The following is a 20,186-nucleotide window of genomic DNA, read 5'->3' on the forward strand; positions in this document are numbered from 1 at the left end:
CTAATATTTGATTGACAGCCACAATGAGCCAATCGTGAATCGAGTGCAACCACTCGTGGCCAATGGTAACACCCCAACACTTTCTACTACAACTTTTCCTCAGGAAAGCGAGGAGACAACACACAGCCGTGGCGGCTTGCACTTTACATTCCTCTTCTCAGCTTTGGAAACAATGTTAACAAAGTGTGAAAACATCCGAGATGCTGTGAAATCACTTTTTGTTGGATACTGGGTTATACTAAACGTATGTGTCCACGGCCAAGAGGGTAAGTTACGCATAAGTTCTTGTCTCGAGACATTTTCTTAAAGCTTGCTAGCCAAGCTGACATCAATCCTAAAATGATTAATATTACTGTAAAAAAAGATTATAATTAATGCTATGCTTCTAGTCGAAATGAGTGCCAAATGTATGTCTGTACAGTATATTTAAAGCTATACATCTAGATCTAATAGTGCTGTCAAAAATAACTCGATGACGGCGGTAACTAATTTATTTCATTAATTACGTTATTTTTTTCTCATTTCCGGTATGCCTTCATAGCTAACAATTTCAAGACACAACCTTTTGAAAAAGTAATATAAAAACGGAGTATTTTCTTGACAAATATGTTTTTGCTACATTTAAGTATGCTGGAAATGAATCTAATTTACATTAAATTACGTGATGTCTGTGAACACAACATCTTATTGCTCATAATGACACCTTAAAAGTGTTTATTGTACTACTATTAAAGAGACTAGTGTGGTGCATTTTAGCTTGACTGACATATTCAGTTCGTTTGGAGTACCTACAAATATACATACATATCATCATTTATCTTTCTATTCATTAAATAAAGTAAAAATTGGCATATTTCAGACATAGTTGACAATGGTGATTAATTGTGATTAATTAGTTTTACCCAATATGATTAATTTGATTAATTATTTTATCATTTGACAGTCCTACTATATAACATCACTATATTTAGCTATACACTATATCACCAAACGCATAGGTATTTCACAATTGGACAGGTTACATGTCTATTTTTAGTGATTCATTACACCATGTTTATGCTCTTCTATCCATATCGAGGTTAACCTTTTGTAATGAAGAAGGGTTGGTCACGTGTGACACATTCTTTACATACTCTTCTTTACATGTTTACCTGCAGCTATAAGTTCACTATTCCCACAGGCTTCCCCAACAGTGAAGTGTACTCCACATGCCACATGAATAAGTGTTACCTGAATTATACTCAACTGCTGGAAAGCACAATCATTGTGTTATTTTGGGCGTTTCTCTGTGGCATTGGTTTTCTCACATCGACAGATGATTAACTTCACAGTCACTTTGTAATTGCTGGGAAGCTTGCAAAGAGCTTTGGTGGGCCCCGGTGCTGTTGTGTGGCTCCGTCATTCAAGTAGCGGTAGGCAATGAAGGTGAGCATCCCGTCTGCTTGTGTGGACCTGCGAGGACCTGCCAGTTAAGCACTCTGTGGGAAAACAAGAATTGGGACGCTTGTCTGCAGTCTTTCCACACCAAATACATCCACTAATAAAGATGAAATTACGGTACGGAGGTGCAAGGATAATTTTACAGACCACCCAGCGACCTTCCACTGGAGAGTGACAGATCCATGCTTGGTTGCCCGTGGTTACTCTATGTCGCTGTGGCATGTCCAGGAAATCCTTAGGGGGCTTTGAGGAGCAGCAATAACAATGAAAGAGCAGCGTAGAAGTTCGGGTGGGGGTGTTTGGTGTGAAGACACAGGGTGAGCACACAAGGTTATCCTGCACTTTGAGCTCAACAAATCTTAAGCGCCCTTATATGGAAGACAACGACTACAAGGATGAAGCTGCTATAGCCAAGGTGACCGGGGCATTTTTAAGCTTTTGACCATTCCTGGACCACCTCACTACTTACTGCCGCCCCCACATCACAACATTTATCTCTGAGTGATCGTTACAGGAATGTACTCGTTTGTTTACTGTCAAGTCAATATAATATAAATATTAGTGTTCCTAGTCTGGTTCAAGTGTTTGTCACAGTAACCACAGGTCAGATGATGTTATGAATCCGCATGAAAATAGTATGCAAAAGAAGAAACTGTCAAAATAATAGTAAAAGAGGATGTGAACTGATAAGCTTTCCATATACGTAGTTGTCACCACTTCCCTTCCAGACAGTATAAACAAGCTGTGCTTTAACTGTGTTGTTGCAAGTAGGCGTTTATTAGTCATCTATGCTGCACAGGAAGTGTTGGTCATGCAGAAGTGAGAATTAACGACAACATGAACTTTAATTTCTCACAGTCTTTGGGGGGAAAAGAAAAACATGAATTTGCTAACATGCTTTTATTGTTCAGGAAAAATTGACATACTATTTATATTACATTTACAAGATTTAAGATTATCCTACTGGGTTTTAAATGTCTTAACCTTCTTATTTATTTGATCTGCTTTTACCATATCAACCCCTGCGGACCCTGCGGTCCTCCGGCACTGGCCATTTAACAATACCAAAAACCCACGGTGAGGCAGCATTTAGCCACTATGGCCCCCACCTGTGGAACAGCCTGCCGGAGAGCCTCAGGACTGCGGAGACTGTTAATATTTAAAAAAAAAGATTAAAGACACACCTTTTTAATCAGGCTTTTAACTAATATTTTTAAACTTTTCTTATGTTTTTATCTTTTTAGTCCTATTTTATGCTTTTAGTCTTTTAGCTTTTAACTCCAGTGTTTCCTCGGAGGGGGTCCTCCACACTGGGGGCTGTGTCAGGTCTGCTGAGGGGGTGCCATCCTTGGGTCCCTTCGACCCGGCCAGCTGGGGGTTCCTCCCTTTAATGTGGGGGTCCACTCGTCGGGGGACCAGATGGCACGGCCTGTGGCTCCTCCCAGTGTGGACGGCCCCAAAGTTGGCGTTTCCTTGATCCTCAGTGCCATGCCATGTCTCCCTACTGTGTGTGATTGTGTGTGTGTGTGTGTGTGTCTAGTATGGAGGGTGGGAGGGGCTTTCTTAGTAATTGTTTTTCCTTTTAATTGTGGTAATTGTTTTTAATTCTGTAAAGCACTTTGTGTTGCATGTCTTTGCAGGAAAAGTGCTATACAAATAAAGTTGATTTGATTTGATTTACAAGAATATAAACAGAGTTTCAACAAAACTTTGAAGCCAGTACTTACAGTGAAGAAAATAAGTATTTGAACACCCTGCTATTTTGCTATTTCTCCCACTTAGAAATCATGGAGGGGTCTGAAATTTTCATCGTAGGTGCATGTCCACTGTGAGAGAGATAAACTAAAAAGAAAAATCCAGAAATCACAATGCATGATTTTTTAACAATTTATTTGTGTGATACAGCTGCAAATAAGTATTTGAACACCTGAGAAAATGAATGTTAATATTTGGTACAGTAGCCTTTGTTTGCTATTACAGAGGTCAAACGTTTCCTGTAGTTTTTCACCAGGTTTGCACACACTGCAGGAGGGATCTTGGCCCACTCCTCCACACAGATCTTCTCTAGATCAGTCAGGTTTCTGGGCTGTCACTGAGAAACACAGAGTTTGAGCTCCCTCCAAAGATTTTCGATTGGGTTCAGGTCTGGAGACTGGCTGGGCCATGCTAGAACCTTGATATGCTTCTTACGGAGCCACTCCTTGGTTTTCCTGGCTGTGTGCTTCGGGTCGTTGTCGTGTTGGAAGACCCAGCCACGACCCATCTTCAATGCTCTGACAGAGGGAAGGAGGTTGTTCCCCAAAATCTCACAATACACGGCCCCAGTCATCCTCTCTTTAATGCAGTGCACTCGTCCTGTCCCATGTGCAGAAAAACACCCCCAAAGCATGATGCTACCACCCCCATGCTTCACAGTAGGGATGGTGTTCTTCGGATTGTACTCTTCATTCTTCTTCCTCCAAACACGCTTATTGGAATTATGACCAAAAAGTTCTATTTTGGTCTCATCTGACCATAAAACTTTCTCCCATGACTCCTCTGTATCATCCAAATGGTCATATGCAAACTTAAGACGGGCCTTGACATGTGCTGGTTTAAGCAGGGGAACCTTTCGTGCCATGCATGATTTCACATCATGACGTCTTAGTGTATTACCTACAGTAACCTTGGAAACGGTGGTCCCAGCTCTTTTCAGGTCATTGACCAAGTCCTGTCGTGTAGTTCTGGGCTGATTCCTCACCTTTCTTAGAATCATTGAGACCCCACGAGGTGATATCTTGCATGGGGCTCCACTCCGATTGAGATTGACCGTCATGTTTAGCTTCTTCCATTTTCTAATGATAGCTCCAACAGTGGACCTTTTTTCACCAAGCTGCTTGGTAATTGCTCCGTAGCCCTTTCCAGCCTTGTGGAGGTGTACAATTTTGTCTCTGGTGTCTTTGGACAGCTCTTTGGTCTTCGCCATGTTACAAGTTAAAGTCTTACTGATTGTATGGGGTGGACAGGTGTCTTTATGCAGCTAACGACCTCAAACAGGTGCATCTGATTCAGGATGATACATGGAGTGCAGGTGGACTTCTAATGGGCAGACTAACAGGTCTTTCAGGGTCAGAATTCTAGATGATACACAGGTGTTCAAATACTTATTTGCAGCTGTATCACACAAATAAATTGTTAAAAAATCATGCATTGTGATTTCTGGATTTTTCTTTTTAGTTTATCTCTCTCACAGTGGACATGCACCTACGATGAAAATTTCAGACCCCTCCATGATTTCTAAGTGGGAGAAATAGCAAAATAGCAGGGTGTTCAAATACTTATTTTCTTCACTGTATATGCCAATATGTGCTAAGCTATTTGACAAAAACATTGAATTAATTTTATTTCCAATAAAACACTCTGAAATCCACCTTAGTTGCACTTTTTTCATGAGAAAATCAAGCTCATGTCTGATGGGATAATAAAAGTAAATAAATTATGATCCAGAATTCAGAACAAATGTAGTTAAAAAATAGCATATAAAATGCAAGAATTAAATGAATGATGTTTTAAAGAGTTAGAAGTTAAAACTAATGTGCTGTTAAACTTGATATTATTGTTTTACTTGTATTTTTCCAGGTAATGGCTGCGGACATACACTGCTGGGAACAGAATCAGGCACCCTGGCCTCTCAGAACTACCCAGGCACTTACCCTAGCAACACTTGGTGCAAGTGGAAGCTCCGTGTGCCAGAAGGGCGTAAACTGCGACTCCTCTTTGGGGATTTTGACATTGAGAGTAGTAGAGGCTGCAGCAATGGTTCTCTCATCGTCACAGATAAAAGCGGAACACTCCACCTGGGTAAGAATGTTTACTAGCCATGTAAATCCGTGTTTTTTGCCTTATCTCAGCAGCTTCCCGTGCTAATGGCGACACTCCCCACGCCATTACTAGACACGGGGCATGCCAATCCCTTGACATACAGATGTAACAGAGAAGTCGTGTCTCGGAGGCATTGGCCCCATGCCAATAAGAACGATTGAGAAATTGATGATAGACATGCTGTACTGTTACATCGTCAATAGGGTTTGTTCATGGATTCCATAGTACCTGAGTCATGAATTTAATGTGCTTTACTCGCAGCTGGGTGAATGTTTCTACAAGCAGCGACAAACTAGGCTACTCGACTTTTCACTTAATATGCTATTGTACATAAAGTCCATGCAGTTCAATTCAATGATAGTATGTTAATTCAATGATAGCATGTTATGCATTTCTGACCCTACATACAGTATATGCACAGCAAATGACTCCATAATAAGAATTATAGGACTGCTGGTTTTTTTTTTGCTCATTTAGTATAGTTCCAATTATTGTTTTGATTTAAGAATATTCAGAATTTGGAAGGATACAAAATCCAGACTGATATAACAAAATAGCTCACACAATAAATGGACAAATCCATGCTATCTTTTGGAGTAAATACAAGCCAACTGTCTAAAATATTTCTCTTGCTATTTTAAAATGTACATCTTCTTTGTCACAGGTCCCGTGTGTGGGTGGCTTAATGTGTCACAAAAGAATATGACACTTCCAAGCAATGAAGTGACAATAACCTTCAAGACGAGGTCACATCGGTCCGGAAGAGGGTTCCTACTCTCCTATGCCACAGACCAGCATCCAGGTATGGCTTCATGTAACCATCATTCTAAACAGATTATTATTGAGCAGTGCTACAGTTGTACTTGAAGCATTTTGTTATTATCGAGTGGTTAGCCGGACAGACAGCTAGGAGACAACGGTTCGATTCCCTGTTTGGGCATCTCTGTGTGGAGTTTGCATGTTCTCCCAGTGCATGTGTGAGTTTTCTCAGGGTACTCCGGTTTCCTCCCACATTCCAAAAACATGCTAGGTTAATTGGCGACTACAAATTGTCCATGAATGGTTGTTTGTCTATATGTGCCCTGTGATTGGCTGGCCATCAGTCCAGGGTGTACCCTGCTTCTCGCCCAAATACAGCTAGCATAGGCTCCAGCATGCCTGCAAATCTTGTGAGGATAAGCGGTACAGAAAATGGATGGATGGATGGATGGATGTTATTGGCCTGAATTTTGGGAAATGTGTGTCGATTTTTAGCAACTCTAAGGCTTTATAAAAACAGGATGTGGCAGGTGGGATTTATAGGTTATCACACGCATGATACTGGGCCTGATACCAGACAAACCATGTGATGATCTTATTATCAGATACTATTTAATCATGAGCTTATTATCACATACTATTTAATCAAAAGACCATTTTGTTTCCACAAAATGTTCAGTTTATTACATGTATTATATCTAAACAGTGTAAACACAATAATTGCAAAAATATTTCAACAATAATATTTTATCAACAGTCTTATCAATGTCTGACAATTAAAGTTCCATTAATCAAGTTTGGGTTTTTGGTGTCTGGAGAAGCACTAGGCACGAAGCACTCGTGCGCTGTTCTCTGATTGGTTGTTTCACGGGCACGATACCAGAGCAGCGCGCTCTGAGTGGACAGCTACGGGGGCTGATACTGGACATGGTTAAACTCTATATTTTATCAGTATCACTGCCCTGGGCTTTGACACGGTATCATTTCGGCCTTTTCCCGTATCATTCATGGGCGGTTTCTAGGGTACAGGGCCAATTAATACTGTAGTATGTGATAATATGATATATTGTGTTCATACATTTCTAGTTACTAGTTAATAGTATTACATTATGTTATCATAGGTGAGTGGCGGGTGATCCCAATGCTTCAGGATGATATAACACCATTCTATGTGTGTATTTTGTCACCGTGTGCATGCAGTTGTTTGTGGATGTGAGTCACCTCTTATTGGCATTCATCCTCGGTCGCTATCTTCGCTCTGGCGTGTTTGCTGGGAAAGCAAGACTTCTGAATGCATGGTGGCCTCCAGCTTCTGTTCAATGCTGTACAATGAGGCTCGATTCTTCTCCTTTCCTGTCAACCGCTCCGTCACCCCAGCAGAGAAAACACAAGGACCATCAATCACCTCACTGGGGTGCCACCATCCAAAAGCCATTTAATCAGTCTCTTGTTACGACAAAAATATATACAGGTTATGTTTTTCCCTTCTTCAAGTGAGTACTAGTCTATATATAGTCTGATTGGATGAGGTCATTTGGCTGTACAGTATGTATCACAGCTTCCTGTTTTCTCCTGTCTTGTTTTGCGAACTCTCGCCGTGTCTGGAGCTGAGCCTGTGTCTGGACGCACAAACCGTCCTCTGTTAGCTGAGATCACACAAGAGCCAGTCGCCGTGCTTGTGAAACATGACAGAGTCCCCTTAAAAACAAAGGCCTCGCTCATCTCAACACTGATGACCACTCATCCCCTAATACAGCAACACTTGGACCACACTAGGATGTCTCATGTGTTGGAAAGATGGAATGGGGGGGGGGGGGGGGTCATTATGTAAGCCCTTAAAAAATTCCCATGCCTTCCTTTCATTTTCTTCGTCTACATTGCTGTTGCAGATATCATCTCTTGTTTACAACGAGGGTCTCATTTTCGTTCGCCACAGTTGAGGTTGGTTCATGTTTCACATCATTTGTGTATTTCAGAAAAGCATCAATGACTGTTCACATATTAGACTTTTATTTCGTCAGTGTTTACTGTCCAGCCGGATGTAAGAACGTGGCGGGTGACATTTGGGGAGGTCCTGATCATGGCTATAGAGATGTAAGTAAACACTAATTAAAAGTCATTACTGCAACAAATACATATCATGAGCATGATGGTATGGTTTGGATCAAGTCAATCCCGATCCGGTTTGATTTTCCATCACAGGGGGGATGGCGATAGCTACATGAAGTGTGTCAATTCAAATAAGAAAATAAACACAATGCAGTACACATTTATTGAAGAGGCTCTTTTTTTCACCCAGAAAATATAAGAACACCACCGGTGGCTAGCATATGTTACCAATAGTGGTTTCAGAGAACAGTCTACATACCTCACAATTATGACTTAGACTTATTGATTATTTTTGTGGAGGGTCACCAAATGTGGGGATGTGATTGAGACAGAGACAAGAGGTATAAACTATTTATTTGCCACTGAACAACAAGCAACAACCACTTCAAAGCGGCTCAACAACAATAATAACATAAAAATGATTTCGGTCGTGACATTCTTGGACCACTTGATTCTATTTATTTGCTATTTAATTTAATACATTTAATGAAATTAAATTAAAATAAATAGCAAATTTAATAATTAGACATTTATTTATTTTATTTTATTTGTAGGTTAAATAAAAGGCAAATAAAGTAAAGAAACAAAAAAGTGTTTTTATTTTCGAAAAGTACATATAATACCATTCTGTTTCATTATGTTTTAAAAATTAAATCAGCTCTGAAGTTGGTAACCCATAACAAGATGGTGTTTGGAGCTGATACGGGATCATGGCTACAGATCCGTTTGTTTTGATAAACGTTTCCACAATGAAAGCGCCATGCTCATCAGTCACCAATTCATGAAAACAATGGCATTATAAAGAAACAAAGCAAAATGGCATTATATGAAAAAAAATTACATTATATGTACTTTTTGAAAATAAAAACACTTTGTGACTTTACTTTATTTGCCTTTTATTTAACCTACAAATGTGTCAGATCATTTTTGCCTGACCATGTATTTAAAAAATATCTATTGTGTCGCGACTTGAAGTGCAGGATTATCCACAGTAGTATTTTATTTACTCATGTAAGCTGTAATTGTGATACCGTGAAACCGTTTTTTTTGTTTTTTTACCCAAGGATGTCATACCAATACATGCCTACATGTATCGTACATACGGGGTTGCACAATATCAAAAAAAAGACTGCCCTGTTGGGTTAAAAGTAAAAAAATTTACACTGGAAATGCAATAAAATGTGTAACATTGATTCATTTTCATCACAGACGTCCGTCCTGTGTAAATCTGCTGTGCACGCCGGAGCTACATCTGATAGTCTTGGAGGTCATGTGACTGTGACCCGTGAGAGGAGCCTCACGCTCTACGAGTCCACCTTTTCTAATGGGATCCTCTCGAAAATGTCCGTAAGCTGTTGCTGTTTTTATTTCATAGCAGCGCTTAAAAACATCACCAAATTGTTTCCACTGATTTCGGATCCATCCCTCTATTTCAACAGGGGCTCGCTATCAGAGAAGAAGCTGATGTTCACACAAGGTGCAGCTTGTGGCCATCAAGTCATATATTTTCATTCCAGCTGAAGTGTGTTACAGTTGACAAATTGATATTTCCTGACCAACTAGAGTGGTTGTATACAAAACATTTCAGGATATTATAATGAAGTACTTCCACGATCCAACTTCTTCTCTTGATTGCTCAACAGAATGTAAAAACATCCTGGCGGTGTACGCTTTAAACGCCTCATCTTTTGGGGAGAAAGACAGCCAAGAGCACAAAATGTCCTGGTCTGTTAGGAACATGGATTCCGGACAAGAGGTGCTATACTGGAGTGCTGGAGTGGGTGACGCGCACCCCTGGGTGGAGCTGGGGCTCACTGATAAAAGCACTATCACAGGTAGGTTTAAATGTGGAAAACCTTTTTTTTTTTTTTTTAAACCTTCCTCTTGTGTTAGCTTTCTGGTATCATCTCTTATGTTAACGGGTCGGTTTTGACCCATGTATTAAATTAGCTATAAAATACACTAAAAACAATAAGTTTTTTCTCTTGGTTACCTTCTTAGGCTTCCTCATCCATGAAAATGTTGGTTTTAATACTTCTGGTGTGGGCTTTTTTGTCACTATACCCCTCAATTTCAATTTCCAAAAATGGTAAAATGAACCTATTCATATTATTCACTATTCATTCACCTATCATATTAATAAATGAAAGATAATTGTGTTACCTGGCTATTACTGAGAGATATAGAACAGCTTCACCACCAGCAACCTCTTCATCTGACTCGCATCATCTGTGTCTTCTGGATCATACTCCACGTTGTCCTTCTGCTCATCTCAATGGCTATGCTGGTCTGTCTGACCAAAAATGTGGTCCAGATCTTGGTTCACTGTACTTCTTGCCATTCTTTCCATGATCCAAATTGTAAATGTGAAATCAGCCAATCAAATGAGCGAATTCACCTCACATGTCTGGACCTTGTTTTTCTGCTGGTATACTGGAAAAACGGTCAAAATGAGAATCCCCTGAAGCTTCCATGATGAGAAGAGGAGCTGGTTGCTAATTGTACACTTGTGATTTGTTGATGTAGTTAATCCTCAAACAGCTAAAATAATGCATAAGGCTAAAAAATAACCATTATATAATACATTTATACAATTTATACACTAATACATTTGAAAGTTACTATGGTACCCACTATGTCATTGTATGGTCATATCACCTTGTACTTCAGTACGTGACAAAAAAAAAAAAAAAAAATTTAACAATATTATGAAAGCAGGAAGTGAACAAATGTCTGGACATTGTTTTTCTGCTGGTATACTGGAAAAGCGGTCAAAATGAGAATCCCCTGAAGCTTCCATGATGAGAAGAGGAGCTGGTTGCTAATTGTACACTTATGATTTGTTGATGTAGTTAATCCTCAAACAGCTAAAATAATGCATAAGGCTAAAAAATAACCATTACATAATACATTTATACAATGTATACACTAATACATTTGAAAGTTACTATGGTACCCATTATGTCATTGTATGGTCATATCACCTTGTACTTCAGTACGTGACAAAAAAAACAAAAAAATTAAACTATATTACGAAAGCAGGAAGTGAACAAATGTCTGGACATTGTTTTTCTGCTGGTATACTGGAAAAGCGGTCAAAATGATAATCCCCTGAAGCTTACATGATGAGAAGAGGAGCTGGTTGTCATTGTGTTATCTAATTGTGCACTTATGATTTCAGTTCTGGCTCAAAATATTTCTTTATAATCATATTATTATGACCGGGTCGAAACCGACCCTAACAATACAATTACTAAAAAAAATTTTTTTTGGTTTTATTTTGTTGAAATATATTTTCCTGACAAAGTCAAAAAGCCTTGATGCAATAAATAAATGTTATGTGATTTTTTTTATGCATTAAAATGTAAAACGGGTCGGTGCCGACCCTAACACAAGAGGAAGGTTAATTAATTTCCTATATATTTTATGGCTAATCCAGCAATTCACTACTAATGCTAATATCAACCAGGATCAGCTAATGTTGAACCTACTTTAGATAAGCACTAAACTGCACTTATTCATGTCAGTGTTGCATTTTGCAAAACACTGAATCACTCCTAACTGAAAAAAATTGGATGTTTGTTTTCTTTATTTTTTTTTACCAGGAAATGTGAACTGAAACAGAATTCTTCCGCTTCTGTTTTTTCAGGAGTAATCACAACTGGCTCCGGTGAGAACCGCATCGAATCCTACATCCTCCATTACAGCAAAGACAAACAGAACTGGAAGGTTTATAAAGATGTTGTCAGCAAAGATGAAATGGTCAGCACCTCATTTGCTGATGTGGTTAGCTTGTTGACAAAATGCTATCCCTGGTAACCTTGTTCTTGTGACTCTAATAAGGTGTTTCAGGCCTATGCAGACGGCCACCTCAGGGTACTCAACAGCCTATTTCCTACCACCACGGCTCGCTTTATTCGGCTGAAGCCACACAGCTGGCACGGCCGCGCTTCGGCTCAGATCCAGATCCTGGGTTGCCCTGTCAAGGTTACGTCAAGGTCTCGCTCACCTGAAAGTTAGTATCGTCCCCAAAGTTTCTATTATTACTGTATCATGTTTCATTTCATTTCATGTTCTTTTTATTGGCTTAAAGCACATTCTGAAAATATAATTTAACAAGAAATTGTTTTAAAAATATGCCATAATTTTCCAAGAATAATGTAATGTCAAAATAGTGTCGAAAAACATTGTACGATAATTCTTAAATGTCATTATTGTATGAGAATAATTTAGTAATATTAGGACAAAATAACATTTTAGTAGCATAAAGTTGAAATATTAAAGAAAAAAGATGTAAAAAAAAAACAAAACCTGTACAGCAGGGGTCACACAAGGTTAAAAAAAATGAAAAAAAAAATTTGTATCATCCCTAAAGTTTCTATTATTACTGTATCATGTTTCATATGATGATGTTTTTTATTGGCTTAAAGCACATTCTGAAAATATAATTTAACAAGAAATTGTTTTAAAAATATGCCATAATTTTCTAAGAATAATGTAATGTCAAAATAGTGTCAAAAAACATTGTATGATAAGTCTTAAATGTCATTATTGTATGACAATAATTTAGTAATATTAGAAGGACAAAATAACATTTTAGTAGCATAAAGTTGAACTATTAAAGAAAAAAGATGTTTGAGTAAAAAATAAAAAAAACAAAAACCTGTACAGCGGGGGTCACACGAGGTTAAGAAAAAGGAAAAAAACAAATTTTGCCGGCCTCAATATACTGCAATATTTCTTCCCTGAGATCATATTTCTCCTCCCTTGTAGAGAAGTATTGGATGACATTTTTAGCATATCTACGTGTTTGGTGTAAAGGGTGAACTTGGCCCTGCTTTTTTGCCTGACAGAATCACCGTTTGACAAAAACAAGGTGGTGACTCCAAACACGGCTCCAACTCCATCACAAGGACCAGTTTTGGTGGAGACAAGACAGAGTGGGTGCATCCATTTTTACATCGGAGCCTTTCATTTAAAGCCTCTTTTTGTCTAAAGTTAACTCGCACAGTGTTGTAATTGATGAAATTAGAATATGAATGAATATTAATATATCTGTGCAGGATCCAGTCAAGCAGTCATCATCGCAGTGGGGGTGGTCCTGGGACTGATCATGTGCTTCAGTTGTTTATTGGCTGGAGTCTGGTGGAAAAGAAGGTAATAATACATCATACATGATACAAATACACCATATTTACTCACATAGCACCCGGACGCGTTTATATATGTACTCAACGGCAGCTATTTTGTGGTATGGCATTAAATCTGTCTGCACTTATTTTACTCATAATAATCCATAGTCAGCCACGAAACAGCAACCATTTATTTTTTGAAAAACAGTGATATAAGTGAGGGAGTGACAGTAAAAAAAAAACAGAAGCGAAGGTCTAAAATGTATGGTAGCCCGTTTCCGCCACTGAAAAAAAAATTATCCCAATGGTAAGTCCAAATAATGAGATAAAAAGTCGAAATTATGAGATAAAAAGTCATAATAATGACATAAAAAGTGGAAATAATGTGATAGCTTTGTAGGCGAGTCACAGCAGCAAGTAAATTGACTTTTTACTCATAAATTAGCTGCGCTTTTTGAAATTTGGTCATGACGACCACCATGACACGTAGTGATATCATAGTCATGCCATCGTGACGTTAGTCCATTCACCGTGTGATACGACCATCTATTTGAAATGCTGAGTCTAGTTATTGAAGGCGACGCTGCATCTGCTGATACTTATTACCTGTGTGATATTTATTATTTGATGAATTAGACTGCAGCGGGAAAATGCAGCAATGTAATTTATGGTAATGGTTTTATTTCATTTGAACATGCATCAGATTACAATTGAATGCATCCCATAATCAGTTCACAGTTCCACATGTCCAAAAGGAGTAGGAAGAAGCAAAGCTTATTAAATCCTACCCCTCCATCTGGTACTTTTACAATCAGTAACTGTTACATTTGTTCACTTCCTGCTTTCCTAATATAGTTTAAGGTAAGTAAGTGTCAGTGGAATATTGTATGATTATGTCCTTTTGTGTGCAGGAAAATGTCCTCTCAAATGAAGCACTGTGTGCAAGCAAGTAAGTTGCTGCTCTCTGATGTCTGCTTTTTCTGTGAATTGCTTTCAAACAGCAACTGGTCGTGTGTGTGTGTGTGTGTGTGTGTGTGTGTGTGTGTGTGTGTGTGTGTGTGTGTGTGTGTGTGTGTGTGTTGAACAGGTTGCCAGAGTTTTCAGGTTAAGAGTCTCCCCTGCTCCCCATCAGAGCTCATCTCGTACCCACTGGAGAGAAATATCCATGACGACCTACCAATCCCTCCCGTCAATGGTGAGAACTGGATCACTGACGTCTGTAGCTCATCATCATTCGATGCTCCTTTTAGTTCTTCTCAGTCGCCCATTGAGATTTTTACTGGCATTCATTTTTTCCTCTGGACTGTCATGGCCGACTTCTCAGCTATCTCCACGGGCTGTCCATTCTTTGCCCATCACCCCAGTCACTGTATAAACATTCCTTTCTGCCTCTCTGAAAGGGACTCTTTAATTGGACCTTGATAAAGGCTGCTCCAACCCGTCCTTTCTCTCCCTCCCCCCCTCGCTCAAAGAGGGGCCCCTTCACTGAGCGCCGTGGCGATAAACAGGACAGAGGGGCGACGCTAAGACAAAAACAGCGTCTGGTGGAGCCTGTCTAATTAAAATGGCGATGAGACAGAAGCCGCTCCAGCTCATAAGGATGACCCTGGACCAGTCACCAGCCAATCACAGGGCACATATAGACAAACAACCATTCACACTCACATTCATACCTATGGACAATTTGGAGTCGCCAATTAACCTAGCATGTTTTTGGAATGTGGGAGGAAACCGAAGTACCCGGAGAAAACCCACGCATGCACGGGGAGAACATGCAAACTCCACACAGAGATGCCTGAGGGTGGAATCGAACTTGGGTCGCCTAGCTGTGTGCCTGCGTGCTAACCACTCTATCACCGTGCAGCCCTAACTATGGCAAAGTCCCAATGGGGTGTGCTGGAAGGTGAGGCCGGGCGCCTGGATGCATGTGGCGGCCGGGCGGCGGGAGGGGGCCGTCGGTGGAATTGAACCCGAGTCTCCAGGTGTGACAAACATGCAAAAAAAAAAATGTCATACCTATGGATGATTAACCTAGTATGTTTTTGGAATGTGGGAGGAAACCGGAGTACCCGGAGAAAACCCACGCATGCACGGGGAGAACATGCAAACTCCACACAGAGATGGCCGAGGGTGGAATTGAACCATGGTCTCCTAGCCGTGAAGTCTGCACGCTAACCACTCGACCGCCGTGCCGCCCCATGTGGAAGAATAACATGACTTATTCCTTCACTTGGTGTACTTCATTATGTGTGCCAAAGAAAAGGAAAGCCATCCATTATAAAGCATAACAATGATTGATTATTATTATTATTATAGGGGGTCATGGATTCTGTGCGCTGTTACACGGTGATCTGGGTTAATATTTTCAGAAGGTGGAAAGGCTTGCAAGACAACCACTGGGATGAAACCAGTTAAAAAGTAGCAAGAAACTGGAGGGGTTTTGGATAAACGGTGGGATTCGACCCAAGCATCGGACCCTCTGTGTCTCTGGGGGTCTGTGGGCTGACTCCCTTCCGTCACTCTACGGTTTCAGACCTCCTACCGTCACGATCACTCGCAGTTATTCGGTCACACTTTAGCCCCGCGCAGCAGCTCCATCTGCTAGCAAGCTGCACATCATGACGCATACCAGAATTAGCTAGTAATGTTTGAATTTGTGTTTTGTTTTCCTAGACTACGCCCAACCAGTAAAGGTGGGCTCTACGTTTCGCCCCCCGTCAGACGAGGGCTACACCGTCCCCTTCGCATTCAACCATTACGACTCTCCCGTCAACCTCCCAGAGTACGCAGAACCCCTTCCACCGGAGCCGGAATACGCCACCCCATTCAGCGAACAGGAGTGTACGGGGGTCGCACGCGGACCCCCCATGTTGGCGTCTACCACCAGCAAGGGGATGTACGACTGCCCCTCCCACAGGATTCTTGACAACGGCTACTGCACCCCTGCCTTTCATGTGGATGCGCCACGACCCGCTAGCGTCGGCATATACGCCGAGCCCAAGTCATGTGACTCGTTACTGCCAAGGCATACTTATCAGGAGCCTTTGTGATGGAAGGCACAGCTCATGTGAACTAACATGGCGGGCCGAACGTTCCGTGAATGAAGTACTCCAAAGTCACAACCATCATGTGGACTGCTGAAAGAAAGAAATGAACATTTTTTAAGACAATATGGCTTCTTTTTTTTTATTTTTTTTATTGGTTCAATGTTTCACAAGTTGCACTTTCACATGAATGGAAAACAGCAAATAACATGTTGTCATAACAACATATACTGGATATTATTTACAATTGAAAAGGTTGTCTCACTGTGACACTGTCCCTCCACATTAACAGTGTCGTGGTGCTGCAATGACTAAAATCTACCACCAGGTGGCTCTAATGAGTTGTAAGCTTTTGCAAACGGAAAGAAACGTTGCTGGACACCAACAAACAGCAAGAGTAATTATAATAGTATATATTATATTCATGATATAAAATGTTATCACACGTAAAAGGCACAATGGTTATGTTGTTGCTATGATTAGGACACAGGAGACCTCAGGCCTGTGTAAAATTCAGAATTTAATCCAATTGAATGGATGAATTTTAATTTGAAGTGAATTGAATTACAGGAAGTGGTATATATAAAATGAAATATTGCTGTATGCTGTATTTTTTTTTTAAATCATACATGTCATACCAGTGTACAAATGTGTTAACCACTTAATATTAAAACATAAAAACAATAGCCAATTTTAATGTTTAAGTCATTTTTAGCATTTTTAACAAAGGCACCACATCATTTTCTGACATTAATCGCCATGTAAGCGGAAAAATAAGTGAAGACCTTGAATACAACTGACGTCGTTAGTTTACATACAGTATTTCATTGTCATACAAGTGTAAAAAGAAGTTAACCACTATTAAGAATACCATGTATTTGGATACCTTTCTTCTGAAATTTTTATAAAAGGCAGAACTTGCAGTTGTACCTTGCACCAAGGGATTATGGGAGATGAAGTTCTGTTCTTGCCTCCTATCCAAAACCTTGAATGTTTTATTTGAGTAGGTTTTAAATGTTCATTTGTTATTTTCCCCCTCAAAAAAACAACTAAAATTTAGTATAATAAATTATTGTGCCTAGTTCATATATCATGTTTTAAATATACTGTAATTTTTTTCTTGAAATTTCAATTAAAATTACAAGAATTCTGCTTCCTGTTTTTAACCGCAATCCAAATTGGAATTTAGAGTTCATTCTCAATTCAGTTCTGAATTTTGTACAGCACTGGCTCCACCCAAACAAATAGAAAAACTGATTTCCATATATTCATATCACATATAAACATAAATAAGTGGAGGTCCTTCCCCCCATAAGTTAATTTTACTAAACATAATTCAAAAAAATTACAGTAACACACATAATAGTATTAATAATAGTATTAAAAGTTGTCCATGTTCCTAATTAGAGCTGCTTTACTAAGCATTGAGAGCATCTTTTATTTACATTTTTCTGTGCAATGTTTATGTCTGGCCATCAATAAAAGGGATCCAAAATGTCCACATTTAAGGCACAATAAAGTTTCTTTTTGTAATGTGATTGTTCCTAAACCCGATCAATACCTCCGTCAATCATACGCACTTTCTGGTCATAACTTTAGGTACACTAAAGGGGGGGGGGTTAAGCAAAAAAAATATGAAAAATGTACAACGAGAGAGTAGAGAGTCTGGGGCCAAAATCCGTTTTTCAGGGAGGGGTGGATGCTGTGTGCCGCACTTTGAACACCCCCCCTGTCCACATATTTGCTTAATTTAAACAATAGTGACTCTTACCTCCTCTCCACTGTCATGTCCGATTCCCGCATTTCTGCCTCCTTCTTTAGGGACCCCCTCCTCCACGCTCCCCTCGGAGGAGTAGTGCACCTGACTCTGGTGTCGGTTCCTGGAGGGAGCATCCTTAAAACGCAGACCGCAGTCCTCACAGGCGTACATCAGCCCGTCTCGGTTCCTGTCTGCGTTCTCGCCGTCAGACGGCGGCTTGCTACCAGCGAGCAGTGCTAAAGCGGATGGTGTTTCTGTCAGCAACGCGTTGTTCCCGTCGGGACGGGTGTGTAGACTCGCGGGCGGACGTCCTCTTGCTCGATCCTGTCCCAATTGATCCGGAGGTAAACCGTGGACTGTGGTGTTGTGGAAGCGGATTCCGGAGCGATTGGAGAAGGCTTTTCCACAAATGGTACAGATGAAGGGCCTCTCTCCGGTGTGGATGCGAGTGTGAATCTTGAGGGCTCCTGATTGGGTGAAACACTTCCCGCACTGGTTGCAGCGGTAAGGTTTCTCCCCCGTGTGAGTCCGCTGGTGGGCTCGGAAGCCAGCGAGATGTGGGAACCCTCTTCCGCAGAAGCCACATGTGTAAGGTCTTTCTCCGGTGTGAATCCGCCTGTGGATTTTGAGAGCGCCGGATTGGCTGAAGCCTTTGCCGCATTCGGAGCACGTGTACGGCCGGGCGCCCGTGTGCACGTTGAGGTGGATGCGGAGGTTGCTGTGCGAGTTGAACGTCCTCCCGCACTGCATGCACAGAAACCCACACGGCTTGTGGGCGTGTTCGGAACGCTGGTGCTGCAGCAACTGGGATGGTTTGGAGAAAGACGCGGAGCAGTGCATGCAGGGATGCGACGCGAGTGTGGTCAGCGGGCGACCTCGCTCCTCCTGAAGCTGCCGATGCAAGGACGCCAAGCAGGGGAACGAAGCGGCGGCGGCAGAGAGCTGCTGCGAATGAGACTGCCCCAGTTGTGGGCGGGGCAAACAGTTACTGATGGGACAGTGGTGGTGGTGAAAGTGGTGATGCGTGTGAGAAAATGCGGCGTCCCTGTTGGCGTGCTGGCTCAGCAGCTGGCCGTGGTGGCAACACAGGCAAGGGAATATGGAGGAGATGTGACTCAAGGAGGACTGCCGGGATATAGGCGTGTCGGGATTCTGCCTGCTGTCTGACGTTCCGGGGGGACTGCTGGGTTCAGCGGCGCCATCGGGCGAAGTCATTGCCGTGATGGAGGTGTCGTCTTTGGCATGGCAAGCTACCTCTGAGCCCGGAAGTGCGTGTGTGTGCTTCAAAGACTCTAAAGTAGAAGAAAAAGGGCAACCTGGGCAGGTGCAGACATGACGCACATCTACCCAAATGACGCTAATTATTATATTATATCTTGTAATATTTTATAATGAACACACTTACCGTCTCTGGACTTGCTTTTCCTCTGTGTTGCTTCCGTCCTGTCCTGCACTGGTCGAGCTAGCTGGAGCGCCTCCAGTGAAGCTTCGCCTCCTAACATGCTCCACACATTAGCCATATCAAGCTGCTCCTTGTTGGTAGATGTGATTATCTCACCAATGAACGGATGCATCTCCATCTAAGTGCTGTAATCAGGCTGAAATGTGCATCACCGATCAATAATAAAGGAAAAAAAAAAAAAAGTGATGCTAGCTAGTTGTCCGTTGCTAGCAAGGCTGCTAGCTCTGAACCAAACTACTTACAATGTCGCTACGCTTGTCTTTTTTGTCCATTTATTTTAACAAACACCACCCAGTCGAAACCTTGCAATTTGTTTCTCAATCACTCCCGAATAAACGTTAATTCAACGTTAAAATATGTTAAAACGAATTTGCTCAAAGGTCTGTTTCGTGCATTATTTGGCTAACGGAGCGCCGTGCTTGCTATACCTAGCGAGGCAGAACTTCCGGGTACATAACCATGTGACCGGAAGCATTTGAAAATGTGACGTACATTACTAAATATTATGACTTGTGAATGATGTAATTTATAATACAGTTCTATTACACATGCATATTCTGTACGTGTTTATGAATACGTTTCTCACCAAATTATAGTTTTTGTGCCAAAATGCAATACTG

The 20,186-nt window shown here is 40.9% G+C and overlaps 2 protein-coding genes across 4 annotated transcripts; one reads left to right on the forward strand and one right to left on the reverse strand.

Annotated features, from left to right (window-relative positions):
• Window positions 1-87: 87 nt before the first annotated feature.
• si:dkey-34d22.1 (discoidin, CUB and LCCL domain-containing protein 1) lies at window positions 88-17,910 on the forward strand. Its single transcript, XM_058084329.1, has 15 exons — window positions 88-266; window positions 5,059-5,280; window positions 5,966-6,103; window positions 7,950-8,001; window positions 8,082-8,154; window positions 9,379-9,512; window positions 9,609-9,646; window positions 9,813-10,004; window positions 11,819-11,931; window positions 12,013-12,184; window positions 13,023-13,109; window positions 13,233-13,326; window positions 14,213-14,250; window positions 14,389-14,496; window positions 15,975-17,910. The coding sequence occupies exons 1-15, from the start codon at window positions 173-175 to the stop codon at window positions 16,349-16,351; spliced, it is 1,932 nt and encodes a 643-aa protein (XP_057940312.1). The 5' UTR covers window positions 88-172; the 3' UTR covers window positions 16,352-17,910.
• LOC131136948 (zinc finger protein OZF-like) lies at window positions 15,102-20,013 on the reverse strand. Of its 3 annotated transcripts, XM_058084322.1 has the most exons (4): window positions 19,809-20,013; window positions 19,663-19,702; window positions 19,510-19,599; window positions 15,102-19,447 (listed from the first exon to the last, which is right to left on the reverse strand). In XM_058084322.1, exons 2-4 carry the CDS (start codon window positions 19,682-19,684, stop codon window positions 18,096-18,098), a joined length of 1,464 nt encoding a protein of 487 aa, XP_057940305.1. In that variant the 5' UTR covers window positions 19,685-19,702; window positions 19,809-20,013; the 3' UTR covers window positions 15,102-18,095. The 3 variants fall into 3 exon arrangements, with proteins under 3 accessions (XP_057940305.1, XP_057940303.1, XP_057940304.1); XM_058084320.1 differs by having other exon boundaries at window positions 19,510-19,702; XM_058084321.1 differs by having other exon boundaries at window positions 19,663-20,013.
• Between the last annotated feature and the right edge of the window lie 173 nt (window positions 20,014-20,186).

The sequence above is a fragment of the Doryrhamphus excisus genome, chromosome 10 (genome assembly GCF_030265055.1).
Source record: "Doryrhamphus excisus isolate RoL2022-K1 chromosome 10, RoL_Dexc_1.0, whole genome shotgun sequence".
Classification (NCBI taxonomy): domain Eukaryota; kingdom Metazoa; phylum Chordata; class Actinopteri; order Syngnathiformes; family Syngnathidae; genus Doryrhamphus; species Doryrhamphus excisus.